Below are 23,831 nucleotides of genomic sequence, written 5' to 3'. Positions count from 1 at the left end.
CTTGATTGATCTCTAAAGCACTCAGTGTCGAGGCGCCAGGCATTTGCTTTCATCTGCCCCCTTGCTCAGCTTGGGCCTTCCAGTGACATGATCCTTTCCTAGCAGTGCTGACCCTGGAGAGGGGGTTAGGTTTTGCTGTTTGGGAGTACTAGCCAGTGCCTATTAGAAACCCACTCTGCCCTGTGAGCAGATTCCTTCTGCTTAAAGCATCCACCCACTACAGCCCAGCTGTGTTTCTATAAGGATTTAACCCTTAGAAATCTCCAGAAAAGTATAGGGTGTGAGAAACTGATACCTGCATCCACATACATTCCTCTCCACCTTTGCTCCTTTCTACCAGTTGTTCCACCATCATTTCTGGGTGCAGTAAGCCAGATGATCCCTACACCAACCTCTTCCTTCCAACCTCTGTCCTCTAAAGCTTTGATTTGATTTTCCCTCACAGAAGCCTTCAAGGAGATTTGTCCAGCAGGACACGGCTACACCTACTCCAGTTCTGATATCCGCCTGTCGATGAGGAAGGCAGAAGCAGAAGAGTTGCCCTTCAGCCTGGAAGAACAAGGGGAGAGCAGTGACTGGGCAGCAAGGAGACAGCAACTGCAGAACAGCCTGCGTGGGAGCATCCTGGAGGCATTCCCCCACCCTGGCACCTTGGCAGGAGAGGGTAGTGTGGGGCCTACTGCTTAAAGCTGCTCCATCTGGGCCCCTAGCAAGGGCGGGCAATTTCTTAGGTCCTGCCATGCCCCTATGGATGGGTTTCTAGCTGATAAGGGCTATCTGCATCATGTGCAAGGTGTACTTCTGCTCTATTCATGTTGCTGGGGCATGAGACACCATGTCTTCAAGCCTTTGGAGAGGAGATTGAGTGTTTCAGGCTCCTGCAACTGCCTCTGTCATTGGTGCTCTGCAGCCAGGCTGCCTCCAGCAAGACTGTAGGGTCTGCATGGCAGCCCTGGCACCCCAGACCTTGGGCTGTCCAGCCCAGCCAGAAGGCAGCGTGACCCACTGCCCGTGTCAGCATAACTGCTTGTGCCAGTGCCTGCAAGAGAGGAAGCTCCTGGGGCCTTGACAGTGGTGAGAGAGGAGTCCCTGTGTGTTGGCTTTGGGAACCGGCTCTTGCGGAGGACCGTGGGGGACGAAGTGTTAGAGATGGAGTGAAGTTAAGGCAGACAGGGTTTGAGGTGATGCCTGAGTGCTTTCTCTCTGCTCACCATGCACTGTTTTACTCTGCAGGTGAAGTTTCTCCTGCTGTGCAGGTGAGTAAGGTTTGTCTTGCTTTGTCTGGGTGCATTCATGGTACCATGGTAGCTTGATGGACCGGGAAGGGGGTGTCATGCAGATGGGTGACAAGGAGGTGTGAAATGTGGTCAGAGAGAGCTCTAAGGAGAGCAAGTAGCTGCTGCCAGAGGGAGCAGCATAGGACTGGCAAATCCTGTCATCCTGGCTGAGTTGCTGTAGCTGAAGGCACTGTGCCATGTGCCCACTCAGCCCTTGCTAAGAAGCCATTAGCTCAGACCAAGAGGAACTGAGGGTTCTGCTGCTCTAGTTCACGTTCAGCATTGACTGCAGCTGTTGTTTGCTGGGGCTGGGGGAGCAGCCCAGGCTGAGACCAGAGCTGGCTTAGATGTGGGCACTCACTCCCTGTTGCCAGCCTGGCCTGGCTCTGATGGGCTGCAAGGTTGCTGCTGCAGTCAGCTTGGGGAGTGTTTCTCTCACACTGATGGGAGTCTGGTGGGAGTCTCCCACACTGGCTGTTTGAATTCACCCTGGCTGATGGGAGCACTCTGGGGACTGATTCTCTGACAGGCTTTCATGGGGCTGGGTTTCTTTATTATGAGTCACACTTGAACAGTGTGTGTCCCTCGGCCCCTGATGTCAGTAGAGGTTGGGCCCTGTCTTTCCTGAGCATTTCTGTACTTCCTTGCTATAGCAGTCCAGCCCTCTGAATGTACTTGCAACCCCTCTGAGGGAAGAGACTGCACTGGCATTGTCACTGCTTCATAGACATGAAGTGGCTTGCCCAAGGACATGTGAGAAATCTTAAGACAGGGCAGAAATTTGAACTAAAGCTTCCAGATTTGAAGTGGAGCTGCTCTGGGACTTAGCTACTCAGCCACCTGCTTCCTTCTTCCATTATGGAAAGATTCTCAGAGCAGAGGCCTGGGTTGTGCTCCAGCATCTGCTGTGGTATTCATGGTTTTGCCAGAAGGTGATGCTGAGAAAGAGCATCTAGCACCAAGCATCCTTCCAGCAGGCAGCACTCTTGAGGCAGCTCAAAGCAGTGGCTGTCCTCAGCCCCACAGAGCTGCCGCTGACAGCAACAGCATTTCCCCCACCCAGACGGTGCCCTAGGTCTCACCTGCACAGCGTGCTGGTGTGACCCCTCTGTGGGCAGCACACCGGGCACAGCAAGGAGCCGTGTTTTGCTCTTGTTCAGCACAAGAGTGGCCCTGCCAGCTGCAACCAGCCACGGCAGCTTCTCCTACCAGGACAGTGTCTTGGGGAGCAAGAGGCCTGAGGAGGTGGGCGGGAAAATGTGTGTGGGATGCTGCACCCCAGCTGCATGCATGCAGATAGAGGCAGTGCTCCATTTCTGTCCCTCAGGGCGCTGCTGCCGCCGCAGACCCAGCCACACACAGAGGTGAGCGCCGGGCTGGCGGGAGGGCAGGGCATGGGGCACTGAGGTCAGGGCACGGGGCACTGAGGGCAGGGCATGGGGCACTGAGGGCAGGAGCACAGGGCACTGAGGACAGTGCACTGAGCACAGGGCACGGGGCACTGAGGCAGGGCACGGGGCACTGAGGGCAGGGCATGGGGAGGGGATGAAGCTGCCTCCTCCTCATGCAACCAGCAGCACTGGCAGGACAGGCTCCTGGTTGCACTGGCTGCGGGGCTCCTGTCACGCTGGGCTGGCCCCTATGGGGCTGCAGACATGTGGGGAGCTGGTGGGTCTCCAGCCAGGGTGGAGGAGGCTGTGGTAGGTAACCAGAGGATGTGGTTGCTGCAGCCACCCTGCAGCCTCTTTCCGTCTGCTCTCTCAGGGCTTGTGGTCACGGGGACACCCGGCACGGGTAAACTGTGGGCAGGCACTTCTGCCTGGGATTGGGGGATGGACCTCACCTTTCTTCTTAGCAGAGGAAGAGGAGTCCTGGCGTGAGCCTCCCCAACCTGGCCCTACCACCACCTGGGATGCTGCTGCTCCACCACAGATGCCAGCACAAGGCTCAGGTATGTGTCCACTGCTTTCTGGGATTTCCTTCCTCTCTCTGCTTGGCACTATGGGGAAATTAAGCCCTAAGCTCTGCTCAGGGGCCATCTGCTTTCCCCAGCTGGCTCCTCATCCCATATATCCCCCCTTGACCTCCCAAAGAAAAGCCCTGCCCGGGCAGCCTGGGATGTTGGTGCCAGCCAGGGAAAGCTGCCCAGCCACAAGGAGGCACAGGGGTGATCCCACATGGGGAGCAAAGTGTTGCAGTCCTGGCCCCTTCCCCGCCTGCAGCTCAGTGCGGGTGCAGCAGTAGATCACGCGCCCGGGCTGGTGGCTTTGGCCCCGTTCCCCACGGCATGAGCTGACTCATGGCGAAGGGGGAGCACAAGGGGAAGCATGTGGCTCCCGGGCCGCTTGTTTACTGCGCTGGAAACAAGGGAGCTGTTGTTCCAGCGTTGCTTAAGTGTCTGGGAGCTCAGCCCCTGCCCTCTGCCTGGGCTGGAGCACCTTGGGGAGCGGGGCTGGCTGAGGCACCTTGCTGAGGAATGCAGCTTCCTCAATAGCCTTTTGTCTGGGCTTGGGCTGGCCCTCGGGGCTGGTTCCATGCTGAGGGGCACGCGGTGCCCTACTTCCCCCGCACTGCTGCTTGCACCCTACCTGGGAAGAGCCCTGCTGTCACCCCAGATGCAGCCCCCTCACGGGTGCCAGGCACTGCTGCCAGGCCCAGGGCTGGCAGACTTCCTCACCACCCTTATGGGGGGCTGGGGTACAGGTGAGCAGAGCAGGCGACTGAGGCATCCCAGCTGGGCTCAGGCTGCAGGAGTTGGCAGGGTCCGCCACATCCTCCCTGCAGCCCTCCAGTTGCAAGGTGCAGAGGAGCAGGCTCAGCATTGCACAAAGCAGACACTAGACTCCGTGCACCCTTTCAGTGCTGCCCCCAACCCCATGCTCTCTCCTCCCAGAGGTGAGCAGCTGTGCCTCTTCACCTCTCTCCTGTGGAGCTGGCTCTTGTGTGCTCACCCCGGAGGGATACAGCTGCTTGTGCCACCCTGGCTACACACTGGACCCCAGCCACCTCCGCTGCATTGGTAGGTTGGCACCTCCTCTGCGTGCCAGGCCTCAGCCTACCGTTTGGTCCTTCACACTCCTGGGGGAAAGTTTTCTGGCAGCTCTACTGAGCCCCTGCCCAGCACTGAGCTGGCAGGGGGCTGTGGGTGGTGACTGCCTGTCTTCCTTCCTTTCCTGTGCACAGATGAAGATGAGTGCCTGAAAGATCCTTGTGCTGGCAAAGGTCGCTGCATCAACAACGTGGGCTCCTATTTCTGCCTCTGCCACTCTGGGTACACCCTGGCTGTCTCAGAGGGCAAGCAGACCTGTGAGGGTAGGTGATGCCTGCCAGGCATAGGGCTCCCACTTACCCCAGGGTCCCTCCAGTCTCCCACCTTTGCTGTCTGTCATGCCTGTGCACACCCCCTTGCACACTCCTGCATACACACATGCACACCTGCACACCCCCTGCCTGCAGACCTGCCCCTGGGCAGCCTGACCCAAGGTGATCAGCCTCTCCTGCTTGCTCAGGGGCTCAGCCTTGCTCTTGATGATCTGGGCAGGAGGCTGTGATGCCAGCCCTGATTACCGCTTCATGCCAGCAGGGTGCTGGGACAGGTGGGGGATGAAGGAGAGCTCCGGCACAGAGTCTGCTGTGGGGAGAGCAGCTCTTCTCCTGCCCTGAGCCTTCCCCATGCTGGAGTGGGACTGCTTCAGGACTGTCTCCCTGTCTGTTGCCAGATCAAGATGAGTGTGGGCAGCTCTCTACCTGCCGAGGACAGCGATGCATCAACACTCCTGGCTCCTACCTCTGCGAGTGCAAGGAGGGCTTTGCCATGGGGCCCAGGGGACAGTGCGAAGGTGAGGCTTGCTGCTCCCTGCTCCCCTGCCCCTCCAGCCCACCACAGGCAGGGCTGAGCACCTTTCCTCACTGCTCTGGGTTTGTTCCTGGAAGGGAGGGGAGGACCCCGCCGTGTTTGTCTGCTCCATTCATTCCCTGAGGGCTGCCTGTGCTCTCTATCTGCAGGAGGGGATAGGCTTTCCTGGGCGGAGAGAGGAGAGTTCTCTCCAAGTCCTTTCCGACCTCTCCAGGGAGATCTCCCACAACCAGACAATGACAGACAGCTTGCCATTTTGATAGGAGATGCCCGTCCATTTTCTTGCCACCTTTACTCTGTCATCAGACCCTTGTGCTGGCAAATGGACTCCAGAGAGAGCAGGCTGCAGAGATCAGCCCACCTGTCCCCACAGCATCCCACTTACATGGCACAACTTGGGCCCTTCAAAGCATTCGACTTTGTTACTATGTGATATGCCTGATCAAAGATCCCCTTTTCTCAATAGCTCAACAGAGAGTGGGGGACTATTTTTGGAGGTAGTGCAGGAAACGGGGAGTACACAGAATGCTGCTGCCCCCACACAGCCTCCAGAAAGCACTTGCCTTAAGGACTTCCTGAGCTGGAGGCTGCATCCTAATCATAGTTATGAAAGTCCCTGGTGAAACAGATGTTCTCTGATCCTTTTCTCTTCCCGTGCACATTCCTGGCCTTGGCAACATCCTGTGGCAGTGAGTCTCACTGCTGGATTGTGTCAGCCCTCAGGTGTGGGTGTAGGATCCTGAGTGATAAGTGAGACTATAAGTATTACACAAGCCCTGGCAAACGCATCTCACCTCCTCTTGGGCATCACTGTCCTGTGGAGGGGAATTCTGAGGATCCAGCTGGAGGGGGCATCCTGGAGAAGGTTTTGCTGGTTCTCTTTGGGAGCCTGAGCCTTAAAGGAGTGCATTTCTTGGCAGATGTCAACGAGTGTGTGGATCCCAGCCCCTGCCACAGTGGGAAGTGTGTCAATACTCTGGGATCCTACAAGTGTGTCAGCTGTGGGCATGGCTACCGGGCCAGGAACGGGAGGTGTATCGGTGAGAAGCTCGCGCTGTCCCTGGGCAGCACCCTGGCCCCACACAGCAGTGCTCCCTGCAAGCTTCAGCAGGAGCAGGGGCACAGGCAGCACCCTCTCCCTGGGGCAGCCAGCCTGCCCAGCAGGGCACGGCACCCTCAAGGTAGCAGGGCCGGCCCTGGACACCCTCCCACGCTGTGTTGTCCTCGCTGTGTCATGCAGACGTGGACGAGTGCCTCGTCGAGGGGACATGTGCTCATGGACAGTGTGTCAACCTAGAGGGCTCCTTCCGCTGTGCCTGCTCCCGGGGCTACGAGGTGGCACCCGATGGGAAGAGCTGCCAAGGTACTGGGGAGCCGTGGGTCCAGACCTTCCGACATGTCATGCACCCAGCCCATAAGGTTCTCTGGGCTCTTCCTGAGCCTTCAGCTCTGCTCAAGTCCTGGCCACCATGTTGACTGTTTCTCTCACCCTTTACACCCTTCACACTCACCCCTCTCTCCCTTGTGTGCTCTCACAGACATCGATGAATGCAGGGCCCAAGCTGCCTGTCCGTCCAGCCTCTGCCTCAACACCGAGGGCTCCTACTCCTGTGTGGCTTGTGACGCTGGCTACACTATCTCCAGAGATGGCAGCAAGTGTGAAGGTAGCCCTTTCCCAGGGACACAAGAGTGGGTGCTGGAGGGAATGAGAGAAGACACATTGCCATAGCTGGGTTATTGGTGGGGCCTGGGCACTTCTTTAGCCTCAGGATGCTTCTCCAATTCTTTCACTTTCTGATCAGCAGAGTGTGGGGCGCTGCGAGCAGGTGTCACATAGAGCTGCAGGAAGGGGACTGGGGGGAAGGACTCAGTCATAAGACTCCTGGACTAATGATAACCTGAGGGATGCTAACAGAGGAGTACAGGAGGCCTGGAAACATGGGCAAAGAGGAGTTGTATGTGGTTCAGTTCAGAACTGTGTATCTGGATGCAGTGCTCCAAATATTATCCCCTCAACAGAGCGAGAGAGCTTGGATCCACAGCCAGTGGAGAGACTGTAGGCTCCCAGGTTCCATTTTTTTCCTGCCCCTAATGAAACTTGGACATATTTACAAATGAAAACTTAGTTCCAGGGCTCTGCTATGCTACGTATGAGTGGCAGAGAGTTACCACCAGCATCACTCTGTGTTTGTTGCATTGCTGAGACAGGAGCATGCTCTGTCCGAGCCTTGCAGCCAGACTGCCCTGGCCCACGCAGGGAAACTCCCTCCCTAGTCTCTTGATGCAGATTGCCTCTTTGGGGCAAGGGAAGGGAGAGGGCAGAGCTGGCAAAGGTATTTGTTTCAAGACTGGCCATGTGCTGTGAATTTCTCTCTGGAGCTCTGCAGCCTGCACATAGCTGGCAAACAGAAAATCCTGCCTTTGACCCTCAGAAGACCCCCTGCACAGGGGCCTCCAATGGGGGAGGAGAGGGAGGCTTTCCTCCCTTTATTCTCTGTTTTGACATCTAGGAAAGACAATGTGAAATGAGCTTATTTTCCATCTGATTTCTGTGTGCAATGGAAGAATCATAGTTTGATCCATCTGCCCTCTCCCTTTCCCAGGGCTCCACGTGAGCCCCTTCTCAGCCACTTTGCCCGAGCTGTGTCACGAGGGCCCCTTATCAGGGTTCCATTCTGTTTGGGTCATGCTGACCTGATGGCAGGATGGCATGTTCTTCCCTGTCCTGTCTGCTGGCCTTGTCTGTGAATCTGGGTTTTGTATTTGAAAAACAATAAGGGTTTTGTGATAGTTTGATGATAATCAATGTAGGCTGCAGTTCATCTCCAGAACGATTTGAGAATATTGCTACTTGCAGCCCTCTGAGACTGAGCTGCCCTGAAAGACAGGCAGGGATGCTCATGTCTGCCTGAGGTGTGCTCAGTGCTCTGCAAAGGGAAAGAGAAGGTCTCTGCCCTACCCTTACCAGCTGTCAGTCTCAGGGCTTTAGCTCCTGGAGGGAGAGAAGAATAGAACAGAATCTTCTCCACTAGAATGTGTTCTCCTACCTGCACACCAGCCCATGCTTCTGATTGGCAGCATCCCCCAGTGCTTCCCCCTACCTCGGGCCTGCAGGCAATGGCACACGGCTGGCATCTGTCAGCCCTCCGTTAGAGGGAAGGTATCCTTCTCTCCTCTGCTGTGAGCAAAGTCCTCAGAGTGCAGGCTCTGGCCAAAGCCTGAGGGAGCTGAGTGAGAGAGGGTTAGTGGGGAGGTGTGCAGCTGGAGAAGGCAAGTCTGGCAGGTAGGAAAGCAGAGCCACTGCTGGGATCCAATTTATCTGGGTCCCTGTATTGGACCAGAGTGCAGGGTCTGAGCTGACTCCTCACACCTCAGTAACCAGGAGTCTCTCTCTGCCCTTGTCTAACTGTGACAGGATGGTCTGGGAGGGCAGACTAATAGCTGGGTGATGGCATCTGTGGGTGGGAATCTTCTCCATGGCAAGAGCTAGGGTCTAACTCTGTGCTGTGCCCTTCTGCTTGGCAGATATGGACGAGTGTGAGGACCCTGCTGTTCAGTGCCTGCGGGGAGAGTGCAGGAACACCCCAGGCTCCTACAAGTGCCAGTGCCAGGCTGGCTTCGAGCTCATCAATGGCACTGTGTGTGAAGGTATGAACCCCTCATGCAGCCCTCTGGGTCCCATGTCCCCTATGGATCCCCCTTTTGTCTTGGCAGGGGGAAGCCAGCGCCAAGGCGTGTGACACCACCCTGGCATGGCACGTGCGTAAGGTTGTAGCCAAGGGCAGGGTCACCATGGGCAGGGAAGATCTCTGTCTCTGTGGCAAGAAACTAGGGGTCAGGAGCTCTGTGAGGGCTGCCTGTAAGAGCCTGGGGAAAGGGAATCCGTGTGGCTCTGGTGAAGGCTGGCCCCCAGGGCTGGGTGTGTGGCCTTGACTCTGCTCCCTCTGCAGACGTTAATGAGTGCCTGAGCAGTGAGATCTGCAGCCCCAATGGCGAGTGTCTCAACAGCCACGGGTCCTACTTCTGCATTTGTGCTGCTGGCTTCTCAAACGCGGCTGGTGGGGTCAGCTGCCAAGGTGAGCTGGAAGATGGCAGGGACATTCCTTGAATCCTGCTGTCTGCCCCCTCTCTTGCTTGAGATCCAGGCTGATGACTTTGGTCTGATTTTGTAGATGTGGATGAGTGCACAGACAAGTCCCGGTGCTCTCAAGGCCAGTGCCTAAACACAGAAGGCTCCTACAGATGTCTGTGTGAAAATGGGTTCAAACACTCCCAGGAGACTGATGACTGCGTGGGTGAGAGCTCATTGTGGGGGAGATCAGCCCCCTGGGATTTGAGGTGTGGATGCATGCAGTGTGTGGGGGGGGGGATAGTTCTGCTCCCACCACCCAGAGGTGCTGGCGACTTGTAAGGAGGACTAGCAGTGACTCAGGGCCTCTGGCTAACTGAACTTGGCCCAGGTACTGCAGTGAGCAGCAGACTTCCCATCTGACCTTCCTCATCCCCTTGCCCTCCTCCCTGCAGACGTGGATGAGTGTAAAGAATATGGGGATGCCATCTGTGGCACGTGGCGGTGCCAGAACAGCCTGGGCTCCTACCGCTGTATCATGGGCTGCCAGCCTGGCTTCCACTGGACCCCCTTGGGCGACTGCATCGGTGAGTACAGCCCTGGGTGTCCCCGTCCCTCCTTCTGGTAGGGACACAGTGGCTGTGGGACATCGCTTCCAGGCATGGAGCGGGGGAGAAGGAGGAGGAGGAAACGTGTGGCTGGTGGAGAGGCAGATAATGCTGAGGGCTTGTTTTCTTGGCTGAGCTGCCTGCTTCTGTCTAGACTTCGCTCTTCCTGGCATCTGGAACAGTGTGTGCATTGTGCTGTTTTCCGCTCGAGGAGAGAGAGTCCTGGGCAGGTTACAGCCATTTCAGGCTTGGGTCTGGACCACAGCTCCCTCTTAGCTGTGTGTGCTTGCTGGGGCTGCTTTCTGTGTCAGTCACCTGCCTGTCACATAGGCACAGTGTGCACAGTCACACTGTGTGCTAAGCTGGGGAGTCTGGGTTTGGAGTTCAGGCTCCAGCAAAGAGCAAAATGGTTTCTGCAGTTTTTGAGGCTTCCCCAACAGCTCAGGGAAGGCTGCAGCAAGGAGGAGCTGTTGTCAGGCACTGGGCTCCAGGCTGCAGTGGGACTCAGCATGTGGAACTGCTCCTGGCCTTGCAAGTGGCAGGCTGTGGGCACACAGATGCTCTGCCTGCTCCAGGGAAACGTCTCCTGTGCAGGGAGGAGGGGAGTGGGATACAGACAGCTGTAGGCAGAAGACACAGTTGTGACTATCCAACCGCACCAGGCTGGGGCAAGGCAGAGATTACTCCCTGACACTATAGCAATTGGAAAGCGACTGAGTCGAGAAGAATGGGACAGGAGGGTATCATCCTACATGTGTCTGCACTTGCCCCACACACTTCAGTTGCGCCCTTGTATCTCCTGCCAGTGTGAGTCTGTAGGCTTTGCCTTGTATTCCTCTGCAGGGACCTGTGCTACTCTCGGTTGCCCCTGCCGGCCACCTCCCATGTTTCCCATCCATTCCCCATTCCCATTATGCTCCTGCCACTCCATCCATGTGGCCTCTTTACAGCTCTGGCTGTGGCAGGAAGCTTCTCTCAACGTGCATACTCACAGCAGGGGAGTGAGTGGGACACCCAGATCCAGTCCCTCACATCAAGGGAATGCCTTCCCCATCCCCAGTTCCTGGGGACAGAGCAGAAGGGCCTGGGCTTTTGGGTCCACCGGGAGGGGTGGTGCTGGGGCAATCCCTGCTCCCTGCTGTGCTGCAGACATAGACGAGTGTGCCAACGAGACGCTGTGCGGGAGCCACGGCTTCTGTGAGAACTCGGACGGCTCCTTCCGCTGCCTGTGTGACCGTGGCTATGAGAGCTCGCCCTCTGGGCACTACTGCGTTGGTGAGTTCCCCTCATCACCCTGGCACTCCGTGACAGGAAGCTGTTGGTGGATGCCAGGTTGGCATCACCGCCCTGTGCCGTCTCTCCCGGAGCACAGACGGGAACTGCAGCTGTGCATGGGGAGTCCCAGGCACAGACGTGGCAGCTCATGGAAGCAAAACCCCTTCCCTTAGCACAGCAGGGCTTTGGGACTGCCAAGGAGCAGGGCTCTGAAAAGAGTGAGCGGCTCTCAGTGAACACTGAGCCCTACTCTGTGCTGATGGAAAGGAGGTCCTTGGGGGCTGGAGGCACTGAAGAGGCTAGAGGGTACTTTAATGTGTGCCTAGAGAGGAAAGGAAAAGCATTTTTGCCATGAGGATAGGCCAGCAGTGGAACAGATGCCCAAGATGGCTGTGCAGTTGCCGTCCTTGGAGGTTTTAAAGACCCAGCAAGACAAAGCAGACTGATGGGATCCCATAACTGACCCTGCTTTGAGGAGGGGATTGGACTCCAGACCTCCAGCAGTCCTTTCAAACCTGATGATCCCATGACTCCCTGCAAGCTAGGGTTCAGGCTCCTTGAGTCCACTGAGAGCAGGGCAGGAAGCTCTTGCCAGACTTGTGTTGGAGCACGGGGCAAACATTGCTCCCAGCTGGTCCCTAGCAGCTGCTGTCTCCCTGCCAAAGGGTGAGCTGTGTTGCAGGCTGGGCACAGGCTGCCCGTGCTGGGGCAGAGCTCCCGCTGCCCCCGCTGCCCCTCGCTTTTCAGATGTGAACGAGTGCGAGCTGATGGTCGCCGTCTGTGGGACAGCGCTTTGCGAAAACGTGGAGGGATCCTTCCTGTGCCTCTGCCCTAGCGACCACGAGGAGTACAACACAGAGGCAGGGCAGTGCCAGCCCCGGGCAGCTGTGGGTGAGTAGGCAGCCTGGACGGAAGCATGGGCGGCAGCTAGAGCAGGTGTGGTAGCCCTGGCTGGGTGAGATAAAGCTTCCACAGGGGTCACTTCTGGGGCCAGTCTTGTTCATCTTCATCAAGGACCTGGATGAGGGGGACAGAGTGTACCCTCAGCAAGTTGGCCGGTGACACCAAACTGGGAGGACTGGCTGATTCCCCAGAAGGCTGTGTTGCCATTCAGTGGGATCTTGACCGACTTGAACCTTATGAGGTTCAACAAGGACAAGTGCAGAGTCCTGCATCTCAGAAGGAACAACCCCATGCACCAGTACAGGCTAGGGGTTGAACTGCTGGAGAGCAGCTCTGCAGAGAGAGACCCAGGAGTGCTGGTTGATAAACTAACCATGAGCCAGCAATGTGCCCTCATGGCCAAGAAGGCCAATGGCATCCTGGGGTGCATCAAGAAGAGTGTGGCCAGCAGGTCGAGGGAGGTTCTGCTCCCCCTCTACTCTGCCCTGGTGAGGCCTCACCTGTGTCCAGTTCTGGGCTCCCCAGCTCAAGAGGGACAGAACTTCTGGAGAGAGTCCAGTGCAGGGCACCAAGATGATCAGGGGACTGGGGCATCTTCATTATGATGAAAGGCTGTGGGAACTGGGGCTGTTTAGTCTGGATAAAAGGAAACTGAGGGGAGACCTTATCAATACTTAAAAATACCTAAAAGGTGGATGTCAGGAGAATAGGGTGACACTTTTTTCTGTTATCTCCAGTGACAGGACAAGGAGATGTACACAAGCAGGAACACAAAAAACTCCACTTAAACATAAGGAAAAACTTCTTCCCCATGAGGGTGAGGGAGCCCTGGCACAGGCTGCCCAGGGAGGCTGTGGAGTCTCCCTCTCTGGATGTTTTCATAACCCATCCTGTGCAACCTGATTAAGCTGAACTTGATGTAGAAGGAGCTTGGACTGGATAATCTCTAGTAGTTCCAACCCCTACCATTCTATGAATCTATGAAAGCTGAAGGGCTGCCAGGGCTGTACAAGCCCATGTAGACATGGGCAAGCTTTTGTCTGGGGAAGACTGAAGAGCCTGAAAGTGCGGACCTGGGAAGGCTATGTTGCCAGTCATGGGTGTGCTCTGGGACCTCCTAGGTGCGGGAGGCTGTGTTGGCGCACCAAGGACCCCATCCCATCCCTGCTCTGCTGTCTTCTAGAGGGACCTGAGACACAGGCAGCCCACCCCTCTGACAGCACAGAGCGCAAGCAGTGCTACTACCACATCAGTGACGTCCGCCTGTGCGACAGTGTCCTGGCCAAGAACATCACCAGGGAGGAGTGCTGCTGCACTGTGGGGGCAGCCTGGGGTGACAACTGTGAGACTTACCCCTGCCCCATGCCAGGCACAGGTAGGACCCTGGCCCCACCACACCAGGTGAAGTCAGTGCTTTGCCTTCCAGCTCCACCTGGATTACACTAATGAGCTATTTATTTTCTTCCCATCTGCCCTTGGCACCTGCCTCCTGGCCAGTGGAGTACCAAGAGATCTGCCCTCTCGGGAAGGGCTATGTTCCCCGCGAAGATCTGCTCTCAGGAAAAGTTTCTTTCACAGGTACTGGCACCATTTCCTCTCATTTTCCTGGGGAAAAGAGGGAGGGCACTGTGCAAAGCTCTGCATGGAGATGCATCTACAGAAATACCTCTCCAGGGCTGCGGTGTGGGGTGCTAACATCCTGCTGCTGATTGCTGGCATCACTGAGCTGGAAGTGCCCCTTCCTCCAGTCCTACCTCACTGCTGGCAGTGATTCTCGGTGCAAATATCTCATGCCCATTTTGAATCAGGGATGATGTCCAGTAAGACATAACCCTTCCAGTTGCTGATGAGATCTCCCAGTGGCCAGCCAACTCACTCAGTCTTTGGCGCTTCACCTCCAGGGGATTTTGCTGTCAACTTTCCAGAAACACACATAAATTTCTTACTTGTGAAAATACCCTGTTCCACTCCGTCCCGCTTCCTGCTCTGCCTGTGGATGCTTCCCCCTTGGCTCCCAGATGTGGAGCCAGTGGCAGAGATGGGGGACTTACTTGGTGACCTGCCAGGCCAAGGTGCCGTGCTGTCTTTCTGCACCCAGCCCCCTTGCTTCCATGGCTCTGTTGTCTGAGATGCTCTGTCCCTTCCCTCCCTCTTTCTCTCAGACATGGACGAGTGTGAGACATTTGGCTCTGAGTTCTGCCGCAATGGACAGTGTTTGAACACGGTGCCAGGCTACAAGTGCTTCTGTCGGACAGGCTACTTCTATGACTCCAGCAGGCTCGAGTGTGTTGGTAAGATGGTCTCAAAGAGCATTGGGCAACCCACTGCACATGGAGGGACAGCCATGCTGCTGCATCCAGAGCTGTCCCTGCTGCGTGCGCCGCAGGGCCAGGTCTGGGTGAAACACTTCCCGGGACCGTCCTGGGCAGTGGGACAGGAGGTGGCAGGAGCCCCAGAGCTGCCTGTGTGGGCAGGGAAAGGTTTGCATTGCTGAGGCGGCCAGCCCGAAACAGTACTCTGTCTGTGTGCACAGACCAGGATGAGTGTCAGAACGAAGTGTACTGCATCAACGGCGAGTGTCTCAACACAGATGGCTCCTACCACTGCTTCTGCAGCCTCCCTCTTGTGCTGGATGCTACGGGCAACCGCTGTGTGAACCTTTCCAGTAGAGCAGGTGAGCCCAAGCCCTGCACCCCCTGGCCTGAGCCCCACACCCCCCGGCCCGTGCCACGGCCCCTGGGAGGGAGTGGCAGGGGGAAGTTTGGTGCCAGGTCGGGCTGTGCCAGCACCAGCACAGTGTGCAGCCAGGGCAGGGCCTCAAGGCCTGTGCCACATGACCTTCTCTCTGAGGACAAGCTGAGGTGGCATTCTGCTGGGTGATTTTCATGGCATCCTTTGCTTGTGTCACTCACAGACGCCTTGGAGGAATACGAGATCCACCTGGACGTCTGCTGGCAGACCGTTGCTGACTACATCTGCCAAGACCTGCTGCATGGCGAGCAGACCACGTACACCGAGTGCTGCTGCCGGCTTGGTGAAGCCTGGGGCCAGAACTGCGCGCTCTGCCCACACAGGGCCTCTGGTGAGCAGGGTGGCACAGGCAAGCAGCCCCAGCAGGGGAGGGCATGGGCTGGGCTGCCATCCATCATGTCATGCAGGGTTGGTGGTGCAGAAGGCTCTGCATCGCTGAAGCCAGCTCAAGGAGTAGCTGAACCCCACTTCTCTGGGGCTGAGCTGCACCAGTGGCCACAATGTACCTGAAACTGATTTGCAATGAGTCCAGGGTGCTTGAGGGAGGAGTTGCTCTGTGCATCCCACTGCTCCTGCTTAGCCTGGGAGAGGTGAGGCCATTGTGGCCCAGGATGGGAACTGAGGTTCTTGCTGCTCAAGGTCTTTCTGGCTCCAGAGAGGAGCTGGTCTTCTTGAAGACAGTGTCCTGCCAGCATGCCACAGAGCTGCAACTTTGGAGCCCATTGAACACAGGCCTGGGTCTCCTGACCCAGAGTAGCCTCTCTGGCCATAGCAGACCTGTTCTGTTGAGCGAGGCTTCTGACGCTTCCTTTTCTCTCACCACTTGCAGCTGATTATGCTTTCTTGTGTAACGGCGCCAGTGAAGACGCTGAGAGAGGGTCTGAGCTCCGAGAAAGAGCTAGGTATGAGTATGCACCAGGCATGGAAGACCCCCACTATGGCCTTTCCAGCCCCGACATTGTCCCCTACTACAACTACCTGGAGTCTGAATATGGAACCCCGGATGCTGGTTTCTCTCGGAGGGAACCCAGCAGTGAGTTTCATGGCAGCCCTCTCCACCACAGCCCAGGGCGGCCCGCACCTCGCTACCTACCCAGCCAAACTGGTGAGTACTGGGAGACACAGAGGTGCCTTTCCCTCAGCCTGTGTTCATGAAGTCTGCTTGGCAGCTCTCACCCCAGCCAGGGTGCCCCGGCTTGGAGCAAGCTCTACTCCTAGCTGCCCTGAGTGGCATCACCCTGATGTCTGCTGCGTGGCTGGGTGTGGAGGGGTGACTCTCTCTGACACCACCTTGCCACCTTCCAGGCCCCTACGAGGGCTTTGAGGGACTGCAGGCCGAGGAGTGTGGGATCCTCAACGGCTGTGAGAATGGGCGCTGCGTGCGTGTCCGGGAGGGCTACACCTGCGACTGCTTTGATGGCTTCCAGCTGGACATGACCCGCATGGCCTGCGTGGGTAAGTGGGGCTGGGGCCGGGGCCGAGGGGTGTCAGCAGCCCAGGCCCTGCATCCCGGGCCCCGCATTCCACGGCGCTGCCGCTCTCTGGCGGCGCGGGCCGGCACAGCTGCTGTAGCGGCCCCTGCTCTCCTCAGGGCTTCCCTCACAATAGGCCTGGGACGGCCTTCCTGGAGGTTCTGCTGACCGCCTTCTGCTGGCACCACGGGGAGCAGCTGATGGCTCCCTTCTTCGGATAACACTCCTGTACATCACCAGCCGCTGTTACTCTATCCCAAATTAATCTGCTCTGCATTCACTGCTGCCCAGCTGAAACCCCTCACTTTCCACCCTGCCCTATGAGATGTGGTCTCTAGAGCTTCTCTCTGCATTTTCTCTACATCCCTATGCCATGTCTCCATCTTTTTCACAGAGAGGCTCCTCAAGCCAGGTGAGCCCCAGGAACTCCACAGAACAGATGAAGACTCCCTTTTTCCTTAGGCACTGCACATACTCCATCTCCTAGCATCCTGAGTGCACAACACGGTCATGCAGCTTCTTCACCCCGAGCCCGTGGTCTCTGTCTCCCCAAATGCTGCTGGGCAGAATGGCTGCCTCAGCTGTTACTCACCCTTCGGCGTTTTTGCTCTCTCTTTTCCTCTCTTTGGCCACAGGGCTTTGCATTTGCCTTCAGTGAATTTTGGTTGATTTTTAGACTGTGTGATCAAGGAGTCTGAACCCTGCAAAGTGCTTGCAGCCTGGTGTCACAAACATACATTGTATAAACATAGGGATTCTTCCTTGTCTGCCTTGATGACAGCATTTGCATGGAGCAGGGGACAGGACAGAGCCCTGCAGGCTATGATTTAAATGGCTTTTATTGTAACAGACAGGTATTGTTAATTATCTTTGAAGTGCAGCTTTGCAGCCCATTGTGCAATTGCCCCTGTTTCATCTAGACCATATTTTCTCAGTCTGTTTGAGTGTGTCATGTGAGAGCGTGTTGAAATACTCACCCTGGCCAAGGCACATCATATCCACTGCTTCTCTCTTATCTGACAGACCAGTTATCCAGTCAGGGAAGGGTACCAGATTGGCTTAACGTAATCAGACCTTAACAGATCTGCACCAGTTCCTTAATGACCCTGAAAACCTTTGGAGGGTTATAACGTAACCACTCACAAACCTGGTCTGTTTGAAGGAATTGGGGTGAGCAGTCTGTAGTTCTGGATTCTCCCTTTTCTGTTTTTGGCAATAGTTATGGATTTACCCTTCTTCAAGTCTCTGCAACCTCTGTTATTCTCCATCTTGGAACTGCTAATTTTTCAGGGACTGCAGTAGCGTTAAGCATGTGAAGATGAGTTGCAGCAGGCTTTTAGCAACGTGGATGTAACTGCTGTATCTCTCTGATTGTCAAACCTCTCCATCACAGTATGGTCTTTTCCTCCCTGTGTTCCCGTGCCCTTGTTTAAACACTTCAAATGTGGTCTGAGCCCCGTCTGGTCACCCCGAGTCACCATGAGTATTTTTATGGTGGCTGGAACAAAGCCTGTGATAGCTGCTCCAGCCAGCCTGGCCGGCTTTTGTTTCCACCAGCGATAAGGACCAGACCGACATTCCCCATTGTTTCCTGCTCACATATTTATGGAGCCTTTGCTTGTTGCTTTTTGTGTCCTGGACTAACATTCATTTTATACTAGGCCTGTCTCATTTTTGATCTCTTCAGTTTTCCCACATGCTGCTTCATCATCCCCGTGGTTTTACTTTCAGGCTTTTAGAGTACTGCTGCAGTGCTTCCCCTACTGCCTTCCTTCCTATCCCTGTAGCCTGCCCTCACCCCATGAGATGGGCTGCCTGCCCCCATGCCTGCCTGCATGAGCAGGCTCCAGGGCTTGGAGCACACCGCTGACACTACCTCTTGCCTTTCAGGTAGCCTTCTTCTCCTCTTCTTTGGTAGTCCACAGCCAGACCTTCTCTTCCCTCTTCTACCTTTCCCTGGAGCCAGGCCATCTCCCCTCACTTCCCAGACTGCAGAGCACATCTCCCTTCATGTGCTGCCTAACACCTCCTTGGGCTTCCAAGCACGCTCATTCTGTCCACGGTGATCTTCTGGTCCCGAGGTTAAGCCCAAGTCCACAGTGCCCATTCAGCCATTGCTTCGGCTGTGTACAGTCTGGCTTGTTCTTCAAGTTCTCTCATCTCACATTTCCCCTCTTATTCTTCCCCCTGTGACTGCTGTGCTTCCTCTTATTTCCCCTGGAGGTTTTGCTTCCAGTCTCCTGCCCTGGGGTTGCACTTCCCTTTCTTTGCCAGGTGGCCCCCTCCACCTGTGCTAGGGCTAACCTGAGGTCCCTGGGGTGGCAGAGCTTTTCAGTCCTCCTGGTGTCCATCGATCAGTGCCAGGGCCTTCACTCTCCTGTGAGTGGGCAGCTGAACTCATCAGCTGCTCCCCGCTCCTGCTCCATGCCAATCTCTGAGGGGTGAGGCTGGAGTTTGTGGTCAGAGTGCTCAGACCTGCCTTTGCAGGTGAGGATTTGGGCTCCAGAGGTCCTGTGGGTGCAAAAAAGGGCTCTGGGGTGCCTAAGGATGCTGAGCTGAGTTGGTGGCCCATCACAAGTTGGGGCAGCTCAGGCAGTGTCCAGGCAAGTGCATTCAGAAGAAGAGACACATTGCAGCAGTGCAGCCGTTGTAAGGCTCATGTGCATACTGTAGCCCAGTGGCAAACTGAGTGAGGCCTTTGGCACAGTTTGCAGGTTGATAAAAGAAGCCCTTGTTCTGCAGTGCAAGATCCCTTTGTGTTCTGGTTCTAGAGGTTATAATCAGCCTCTCAGGGCCACCATCATCTTTGGCCTTGTTGGATCAGGAAAAGATGTCTTCCAAGGCTGGAGGTGGCCTTTCTCCCAGATCTTATGCTAGCACAGCTTCTTAGCAGGAAGCTGCTAACATGGGGGTATCACCAGCTGCAAAGCATGGAGGTTCCTTATCTAGTGTGCATTGCTGGGGGAGGGGGTATCACCTCCTATGCTGGTGGATGCCAAATGCTGGAGATGTCACCCTTGGGGACTGAAGGGACTCTGCTGGGATGTGCTGAGGGGTGTAGAAGGCCAATGAGTTCACAGGGTAGGGGCATGAGGCACAGGGAGACATTAGCTGTGAGATGGGAATGCTCACTGTGCCCCCTGCTCACACCCATCCTTCTCCTTCTTGCAGACATCAACGAGTGTGAGGAGGTGGGCAACCCTGAGCCGCTGTGCCAGGGCGGCACCTGTGAGAACACGGAGGGCTCGTACCGCTGCCACTGCTGGCCTGGCTACGTGGCCCTGGCCCAGCCCCACCACTGCGTGCCCCAGACAGCCCAGAGCCCGGCGGTGGCGTAGCCCCAGGGGAGTGGGGTGAGGGTGCTCCCTCAGGCACGTGGCTCTGGCACACAGGGCCTGGGAGCACAGGGAAAGGTTCCCCCGGGGCTGGGGGTGCTTCGAGGCTCTTTGCTCCTTCCCCCCCCCGAAGCGCATCACTTCCCGCCAGGTCTCTCTCCAGACCAGGGCTGAGCTTGCAGCCTCTGGATGCCATCCGCCCTGCCAGCCCCTGCTCCCGCTGCAGCAGAGCCCAGCCCGGCCCCTCCTCATGTCACCGCATGCAGTGGAGGCTCACAGGACACCTTCCTTGCCACACAGCCCTGGCCTCCCCCCAGCCCTGCCCAGAAATGGGGGTAATCTCCCCCCACTGCTGCACTGACCCAGTGACAGGCCTCACCCACACCGTGGGTGCTGGCCCTGCTCCTTGCAAAGCTTTGAAGGGGAGAGGTGTCACCCCCAGCTTTCTAAAGCTGCTGCCTAACCTTTGGGCATGGGGGAGAAGGCCGAGGGGCTCCAGGGCCAGCTCTCCCTGCAGCCAGCCCAGGCACACCCCTTAGCCCCGCACTCTGCCTTTGTGCCCCACGCTGGCTGGGTAGGGAGAGAGAGGGGAGCAGGTCCAGCTTCCTTTCTGTAAAGTTGTTGGTGACTTTTTTTTAACCAAGTCTGCTGGAAACTCTTCTCATGTTGTTAAATAAAACATTTATTTTGGGCCCCTGTGGCTCAAGACACTGGGGCTGGTCAGAACTGTACTTGTCTTGCCTCTGCCAAGAAGTACCAGAATCACATCCTCCCTGTAGGCCCAGCCTGGCAAGGCCTCCACTCTCTCATAAGCCAATTCTTGCCCATCTGACACTGGCAGCCAGCCTCCTCCTTCTCTTGAGCCAGAGCAGACCCTTGCCAGGCCCAATACTTGCTTATCTGCACAGGCTTGTGCCAGCTGCAGAATCCAGCTCCAGCCCCCGCAGCAGCCAGAGCTGCTCACGCTCTGCCTCCTTCCCCCACGAGGGGGCCTGCAGCCAAGGCAAGAGGATGTGAAAGCGTGCAGGTTTCTGCAGTCACCAAGTGCCCTTAGGCAAGTCTAGTAGCTGCTTTTCCAGTCCCAGAGCCCTCACTAGAAAGGCCTTTACTTGTGCTGCAGCAAGCAAGGCCATATCCTACACCACCACCCCCTCAGGTAACTTTTGCACAATGTCAGGCCAGCACAGGACCAGCAAGGCAGCAGCATAGCCAGACACTGTCAGCTGAACTCGGCAGCCAGTAGCAGAGATGCCTGGCTGCTTGCACGATACTCACTCAGGCCAGCATACCTCCTCCATCCATGCCTTCAGCTGAGAAAGACCAGTCCCTAGTGGGGACTAGCTGCCCAGCCATTCTGCTTTTCCTTCTACTCCTCTCCACTCACAGAAGACAAAACAGATTTTGTCTAGCCTTTATTAAAGAAAAGTTATAAAAAGATGTTCAGGAGCTCCCAGCAGCTCTGAGTTAGTAGTAGTGCAAACCATTGCGTAGAGAAAGAATCATCCCTGCAGAGACATCAAATGCCATTTGGCTTTGCATCCACAAAAAGGAAGTTTTACCAGCTGCAGTCCTGCCAGCTCGAGCAGGGGCCGAGGACAGAGCAGGCTGCCAGCTCAAGGAAAGTCTCCTCTCCTTCCCTCTCCTCCAGCTGTGTGGATGGCAAATGCAGGTCCCAGGGGCATCCTGGTCATGACAGAGAAGGAGAAGGGCTGGAGGGTGGATGCAGCTGGCAATTTTAGAAGAGGCACTGAAGGGTTACCAGGTAGCAGCTCAGACGCTAGCCAGGTTCATCGCTGAGAAATTCTTTGAGAGGACAGACAGCTCCATTTCAAACAACTAAACAGCAGAGCAGCTGGAGGATGATGCTCAGTCACTCCTGCAGCAGACACCGTTCCCCCATGAGCTGCTGTGAGAACACCCCAAGGGGCTCTAAAAAGTAGGAGCCCTCTGCCTGCAGCTGACTTTGCAGGAACACAGTACTGGCTGCTCAGAGGCTGCAGAGCTGTGAAGGAAGCAGGAAGAAATGCTTAATGTATAAAATAATTTGGCCTGTGTTGTCTTCTGTTTTTCCCCTCCCCAAGCCCTACTGCTGGCAGGGCCCCTCAGCTGGTGATCTGCACTGGTATCTTCCAGCAGAACAACATCTGGTCCTGGTCATCCACCAGCTCCCACTTCACAACCAGTTTAATCTGAAAGAGGAGAGAAGAGAGGAGGGAAATGAGTGCTCAGGAAACCATAAGGCAAGGACATGACCTCCATAAGGAGGTCTGGAGAGCTCTACGCAAAAATGACCAAGCTGGAACATTAGCCCCAGTGCTGCATGTGGGCTGCACTCATGCAGTGACTCCTGAAGTATCTTACACAGATGGAGGGCTCAGCTGTGTGACACAGGAGACCTCCACACACCACACTCACATCCCCACTCTCTAAGCAGACTGAAAACATGCGGCAGCCTCCCAGCCGGGCTGCACCCCTGTTTGGGAGCATGTGGCTGAGTGCATTGGGCTCTGCAGGGAGGCATAGCACCCCTCCACAGGGTCTGTCCCAAACTGGGAACTTGAAACAAGAGTCATGCTCACAGCAGAAGTGCCACCAGATAGTCTGAGTAGTTTTCTAAGCTCTTCCCCTCCACCACAGCACAAGATGTCCTTTCTTAAAGGCAGGTGGTGGGACTGCCCCAGGAAGGGTAGTAGCTCTGAGGAGCAGCCCAGCTGCTTGCTCACTTACACTCGGGTACTCGCTCTTCACAGGGAGTTTATTCAGGTAGCTGTAGGAACGGCCCTTCTGAATGGGGCACTGGATCCCGGACTTGCATCCATCGGGCTCAGGAATGGGAAAAGGTACATCCACGTGCAGCATCTCACCATACACCCTCGCTTGGCTGCTCTGGCTCTCGATCTCTGTGCAACACAGAAAAGTGTTAAGTGTAGCACCAGAGCAGGGAACACATTTCTATCTTACACCCTCCCCTTCACGTACCCTGGAAGCTGCAAGGACACAACTAAGGAACGCTTCTTCCTCCTCAGCCCCTTCTTCCCACCCAGACCCCCTACCCACCACCCCCACTCCTCTCCACACAGAGGAGACCACCTTCCCCCCACCCACCCGCCGGCACCCCAGCTTACTGCTGGAAAAGGTGACGTTGATGCTGTAGGATGTCCCTTTGTGGAGCTGGCAGGGCTGCGTGGGGCAGGGGCTCACATTCACCTCCTGGATACTGCCGTCTTTGGAACCTGCAAGGAAGAGCTAGGCTTACCGGGCCACCTGCGCCCGCTGCCCGCCCCGCCGCCTCGAGGCGCGCCGAGCAGAGGCCCAGGCGGCTCGCTCACTCACCGCAGTCCACGAAGCGGAGGGGTTCGGCCAGGGCAGCGGCGGCCAGCGCCAGGAGCACGAGCGGGGCGAGCGAAGACGATCCCATGGCGGTGGCGACTGCGGGAACAGCGGCGGCGGCTCCTCCGCGGCGTCACATGAGCGCGCGGCCCCGCCCGCCGGCCCGTGGGGCGGGGCTCGGCCGGCGCTGCCCCCGCCGCGCGGGGCCGGCGCGGGGGCGCCGCAGGGCAGCGGCGCGGCCGCCGGGACCCCTCCGGCCCGAGGGACAGACCGACAGACACACGCCCGCTGCGAGGCTGTGGCGGGGACACGCTCGCCTGCAGGCAGTGCTAGGGCTGGGAAGTGCATTCACTGCCTGTCGTGTACGGGGCAAACCCCAGTCAGGAAACTATGACCGTAGACCCGCCGGTGGCCTCAGCCGGTACTTGTTACGTACCTTCACGTTGTGCATGCCGAAAGCCATCGGTGTAACCCAAGTGTCGAGAGTTACCCCTGCTTATTAATAGGCGTGGCTGCTGCCTTGCACAGCACATGCAAGTCAGCCCCGATTCTCAAACGTGTGAAACGCCAGAGACTTCCAAGGCTGTGCTGCGGATTCCGAGACAAACCTGAAGAGGTTTAGAGCTACAAAGATGATCAGGAGACTGGAACATCCCTCTTAACATGGAAATGCCAAGAGACTGGAGGCTGTCTAGCCTGGGGAAGAGAAGACTGAGGGGAGACTTTATTAATGCTTATAAATGCGTAAAGGGCAGGTGTGGAGAGGATGGGGCCAGTCTTTTTTCTGTAGTGTCTACAGAACAAGGGGTAATGGGCGCAAGCCGGAACACGGGAAGTTCTGCTTGGACGTGAGGAAAAACTTCTTTCCTGTGAGAATGATGGAGCGCTGGCACAGGCTGCCTAGGGAGGGTGTGGATTCTCATTCTCTGGAAACCTTCAAAACCCTCCTGAACGT

General features: G+C 56.6%; 2 protein-coding genes across 3 annotated transcripts in view; one reads left to right on the top strand and one right to left on the bottom strand.

Moving 5' to 3' along the window:
• LTBP2 (latent transforming growth factor beta binding protein 2) overlaps window positions 1–20,412 on the top strand; it is a 72,036-nt gene extending 51,624 nt beyond the window's left edge. Inside the window, exons 12-35 of one of the 2 annotated variants that reach the window (XM_061997660.1) lie at window positions 446–664; window positions 1,234–1,256; window positions 2,605–2,641; window positions 3,136–3,228; window positions 4,171–4,296; window positions 4,461–4,589; window positions 4,997–5,116; window positions 6,054–6,173; window positions 6,374–6,496; window positions 6,672–6,797; window positions 8,659–8,781; window positions 9,084–9,209; window positions 9,306–9,428; window positions 9,658–9,789; window positions 10,960–11,085; window positions 11,833–11,976; window positions 13,172–13,363; window positions 13,486–13,566; window positions 14,151–14,279; window positions 14,522–14,662; window positions 14,903–15,070; window positions 15,569–15,844; window positions 16,045–16,194; window positions 19,383–20,412. In XM_061997660.1, the coding sequence (XP_061853644.1) occupies window positions 446–664; window positions 1,234–1,256; window positions 2,605–2,641; window positions 3,136–3,228; window positions 4,171–4,296; window positions 4,461–4,589; window positions 4,997–5,116; window positions 6,054–6,173; window positions 6,374–6,496; window positions 6,672–6,797; window positions 8,659–8,781; window positions 9,084–9,209; window positions 9,306–9,428; window positions 9,658–9,789; window positions 10,960–11,085; window positions 11,833–11,976; window positions 13,172–13,363; window positions 13,486–13,566; window positions 14,151–14,279; window positions 14,522–14,662; window positions 14,903–15,070; window positions 15,569–15,844; window positions 16,045–16,194; window positions 19,383–19,549 (3,194 nt within the window). In that variant the 3' untranslated portion in view covers window positions 19,550–20,412. Of the gene's footprint in view, window positions 1–445; window positions 665–1,233; window positions 1,257–2,604; window positions 2,642–3,132; window positions 3,229–4,170; window positions 4,297–4,460; window positions 4,590–4,996; window positions 5,117–6,053; window positions 6,174–6,373; window positions 6,497–6,671; window positions 6,798–8,658; window positions 8,782–9,083; window positions 9,210–9,305; window positions 9,429–9,657; window positions 9,790–10,959; window positions 11,086–11,832; window positions 11,977–13,171; window positions 13,364–13,485; window positions 13,567–14,150; window positions 14,280–14,521; window positions 14,663–14,902; window positions 15,071–15,568; window positions 15,845–16,044; window positions 16,195–19,382 lie in introns of both variants that reach the window. The other variant, XM_061997661.1, reaches the window with a different exon arrangement.
• A 533-nt stretch (window positions 20,413–20,945) lies between these two features.
• Window positions 20,946–23,022, bottom strand: NPC2 (NPC intracellular cholesterol transporter 2). Its single transcript, XM_061998149.1, has 4 exons — window positions 22,880–23,022; window positions 22,672–22,779; window positions 22,274–22,446; window positions 20,946–21,735 (listed from the first exon to the last, which is right to left on the bottom strand). The coding sequence occupies exons 1-4, from the start codon at window positions 22,962–22,964 to the stop codon at window positions 21,649–21,651; spliced, it is 453 nt and encodes a 150-aa protein (XP_061854133.1). The 5' UTR covers window positions 22,965–23,022; the 3' UTR covers window positions 20,946–21,648.
• Between the last annotated feature and the right edge of the window lie 809 nt (window positions 23,023–23,831).

Source organism: Colius striatus, chromosome 6 (assembly GCF_028858725.1).
Source record: "Colius striatus isolate bColStr4 chromosome 6, bColStr4.1.hap1, whole genome shotgun sequence".
NCBI classification, from domain to species: Eukaryota; Metazoa; Chordata; class Aves; order Coliiformes; family Coliidae; genus Colius; species Colius striatus.
This window is presented reverse-complemented; position numbering and strand designations above follow the sequence as displayed.

Excerpts from the sequence above, each read along its gene's own strand:
- NPC2 (XM_061998149.1), bottom strand. The coding sequence starts at position 22,964 with ATGGGATCGTCTTCGCTCGCCCCGCTCGTGCTCCTGGCGCTGGCCGCC. Across the intron at positions 22,780-22,879 it reads CCTCCGCTTCGTGGACTGCG|GTTCCAAAGACGGCAGTATC; the intron begins GTGAGTGAGCGA and ends TCTTCCTTGCAG. Across the intron at positions 22,447-22,671 it reads CAACGTCACCTTTTCCAGCA|AGATCGAGAGCCAGAGCAGC; the intron begins GTAAGCTGGGGT and ends TGTGTTGCACAG.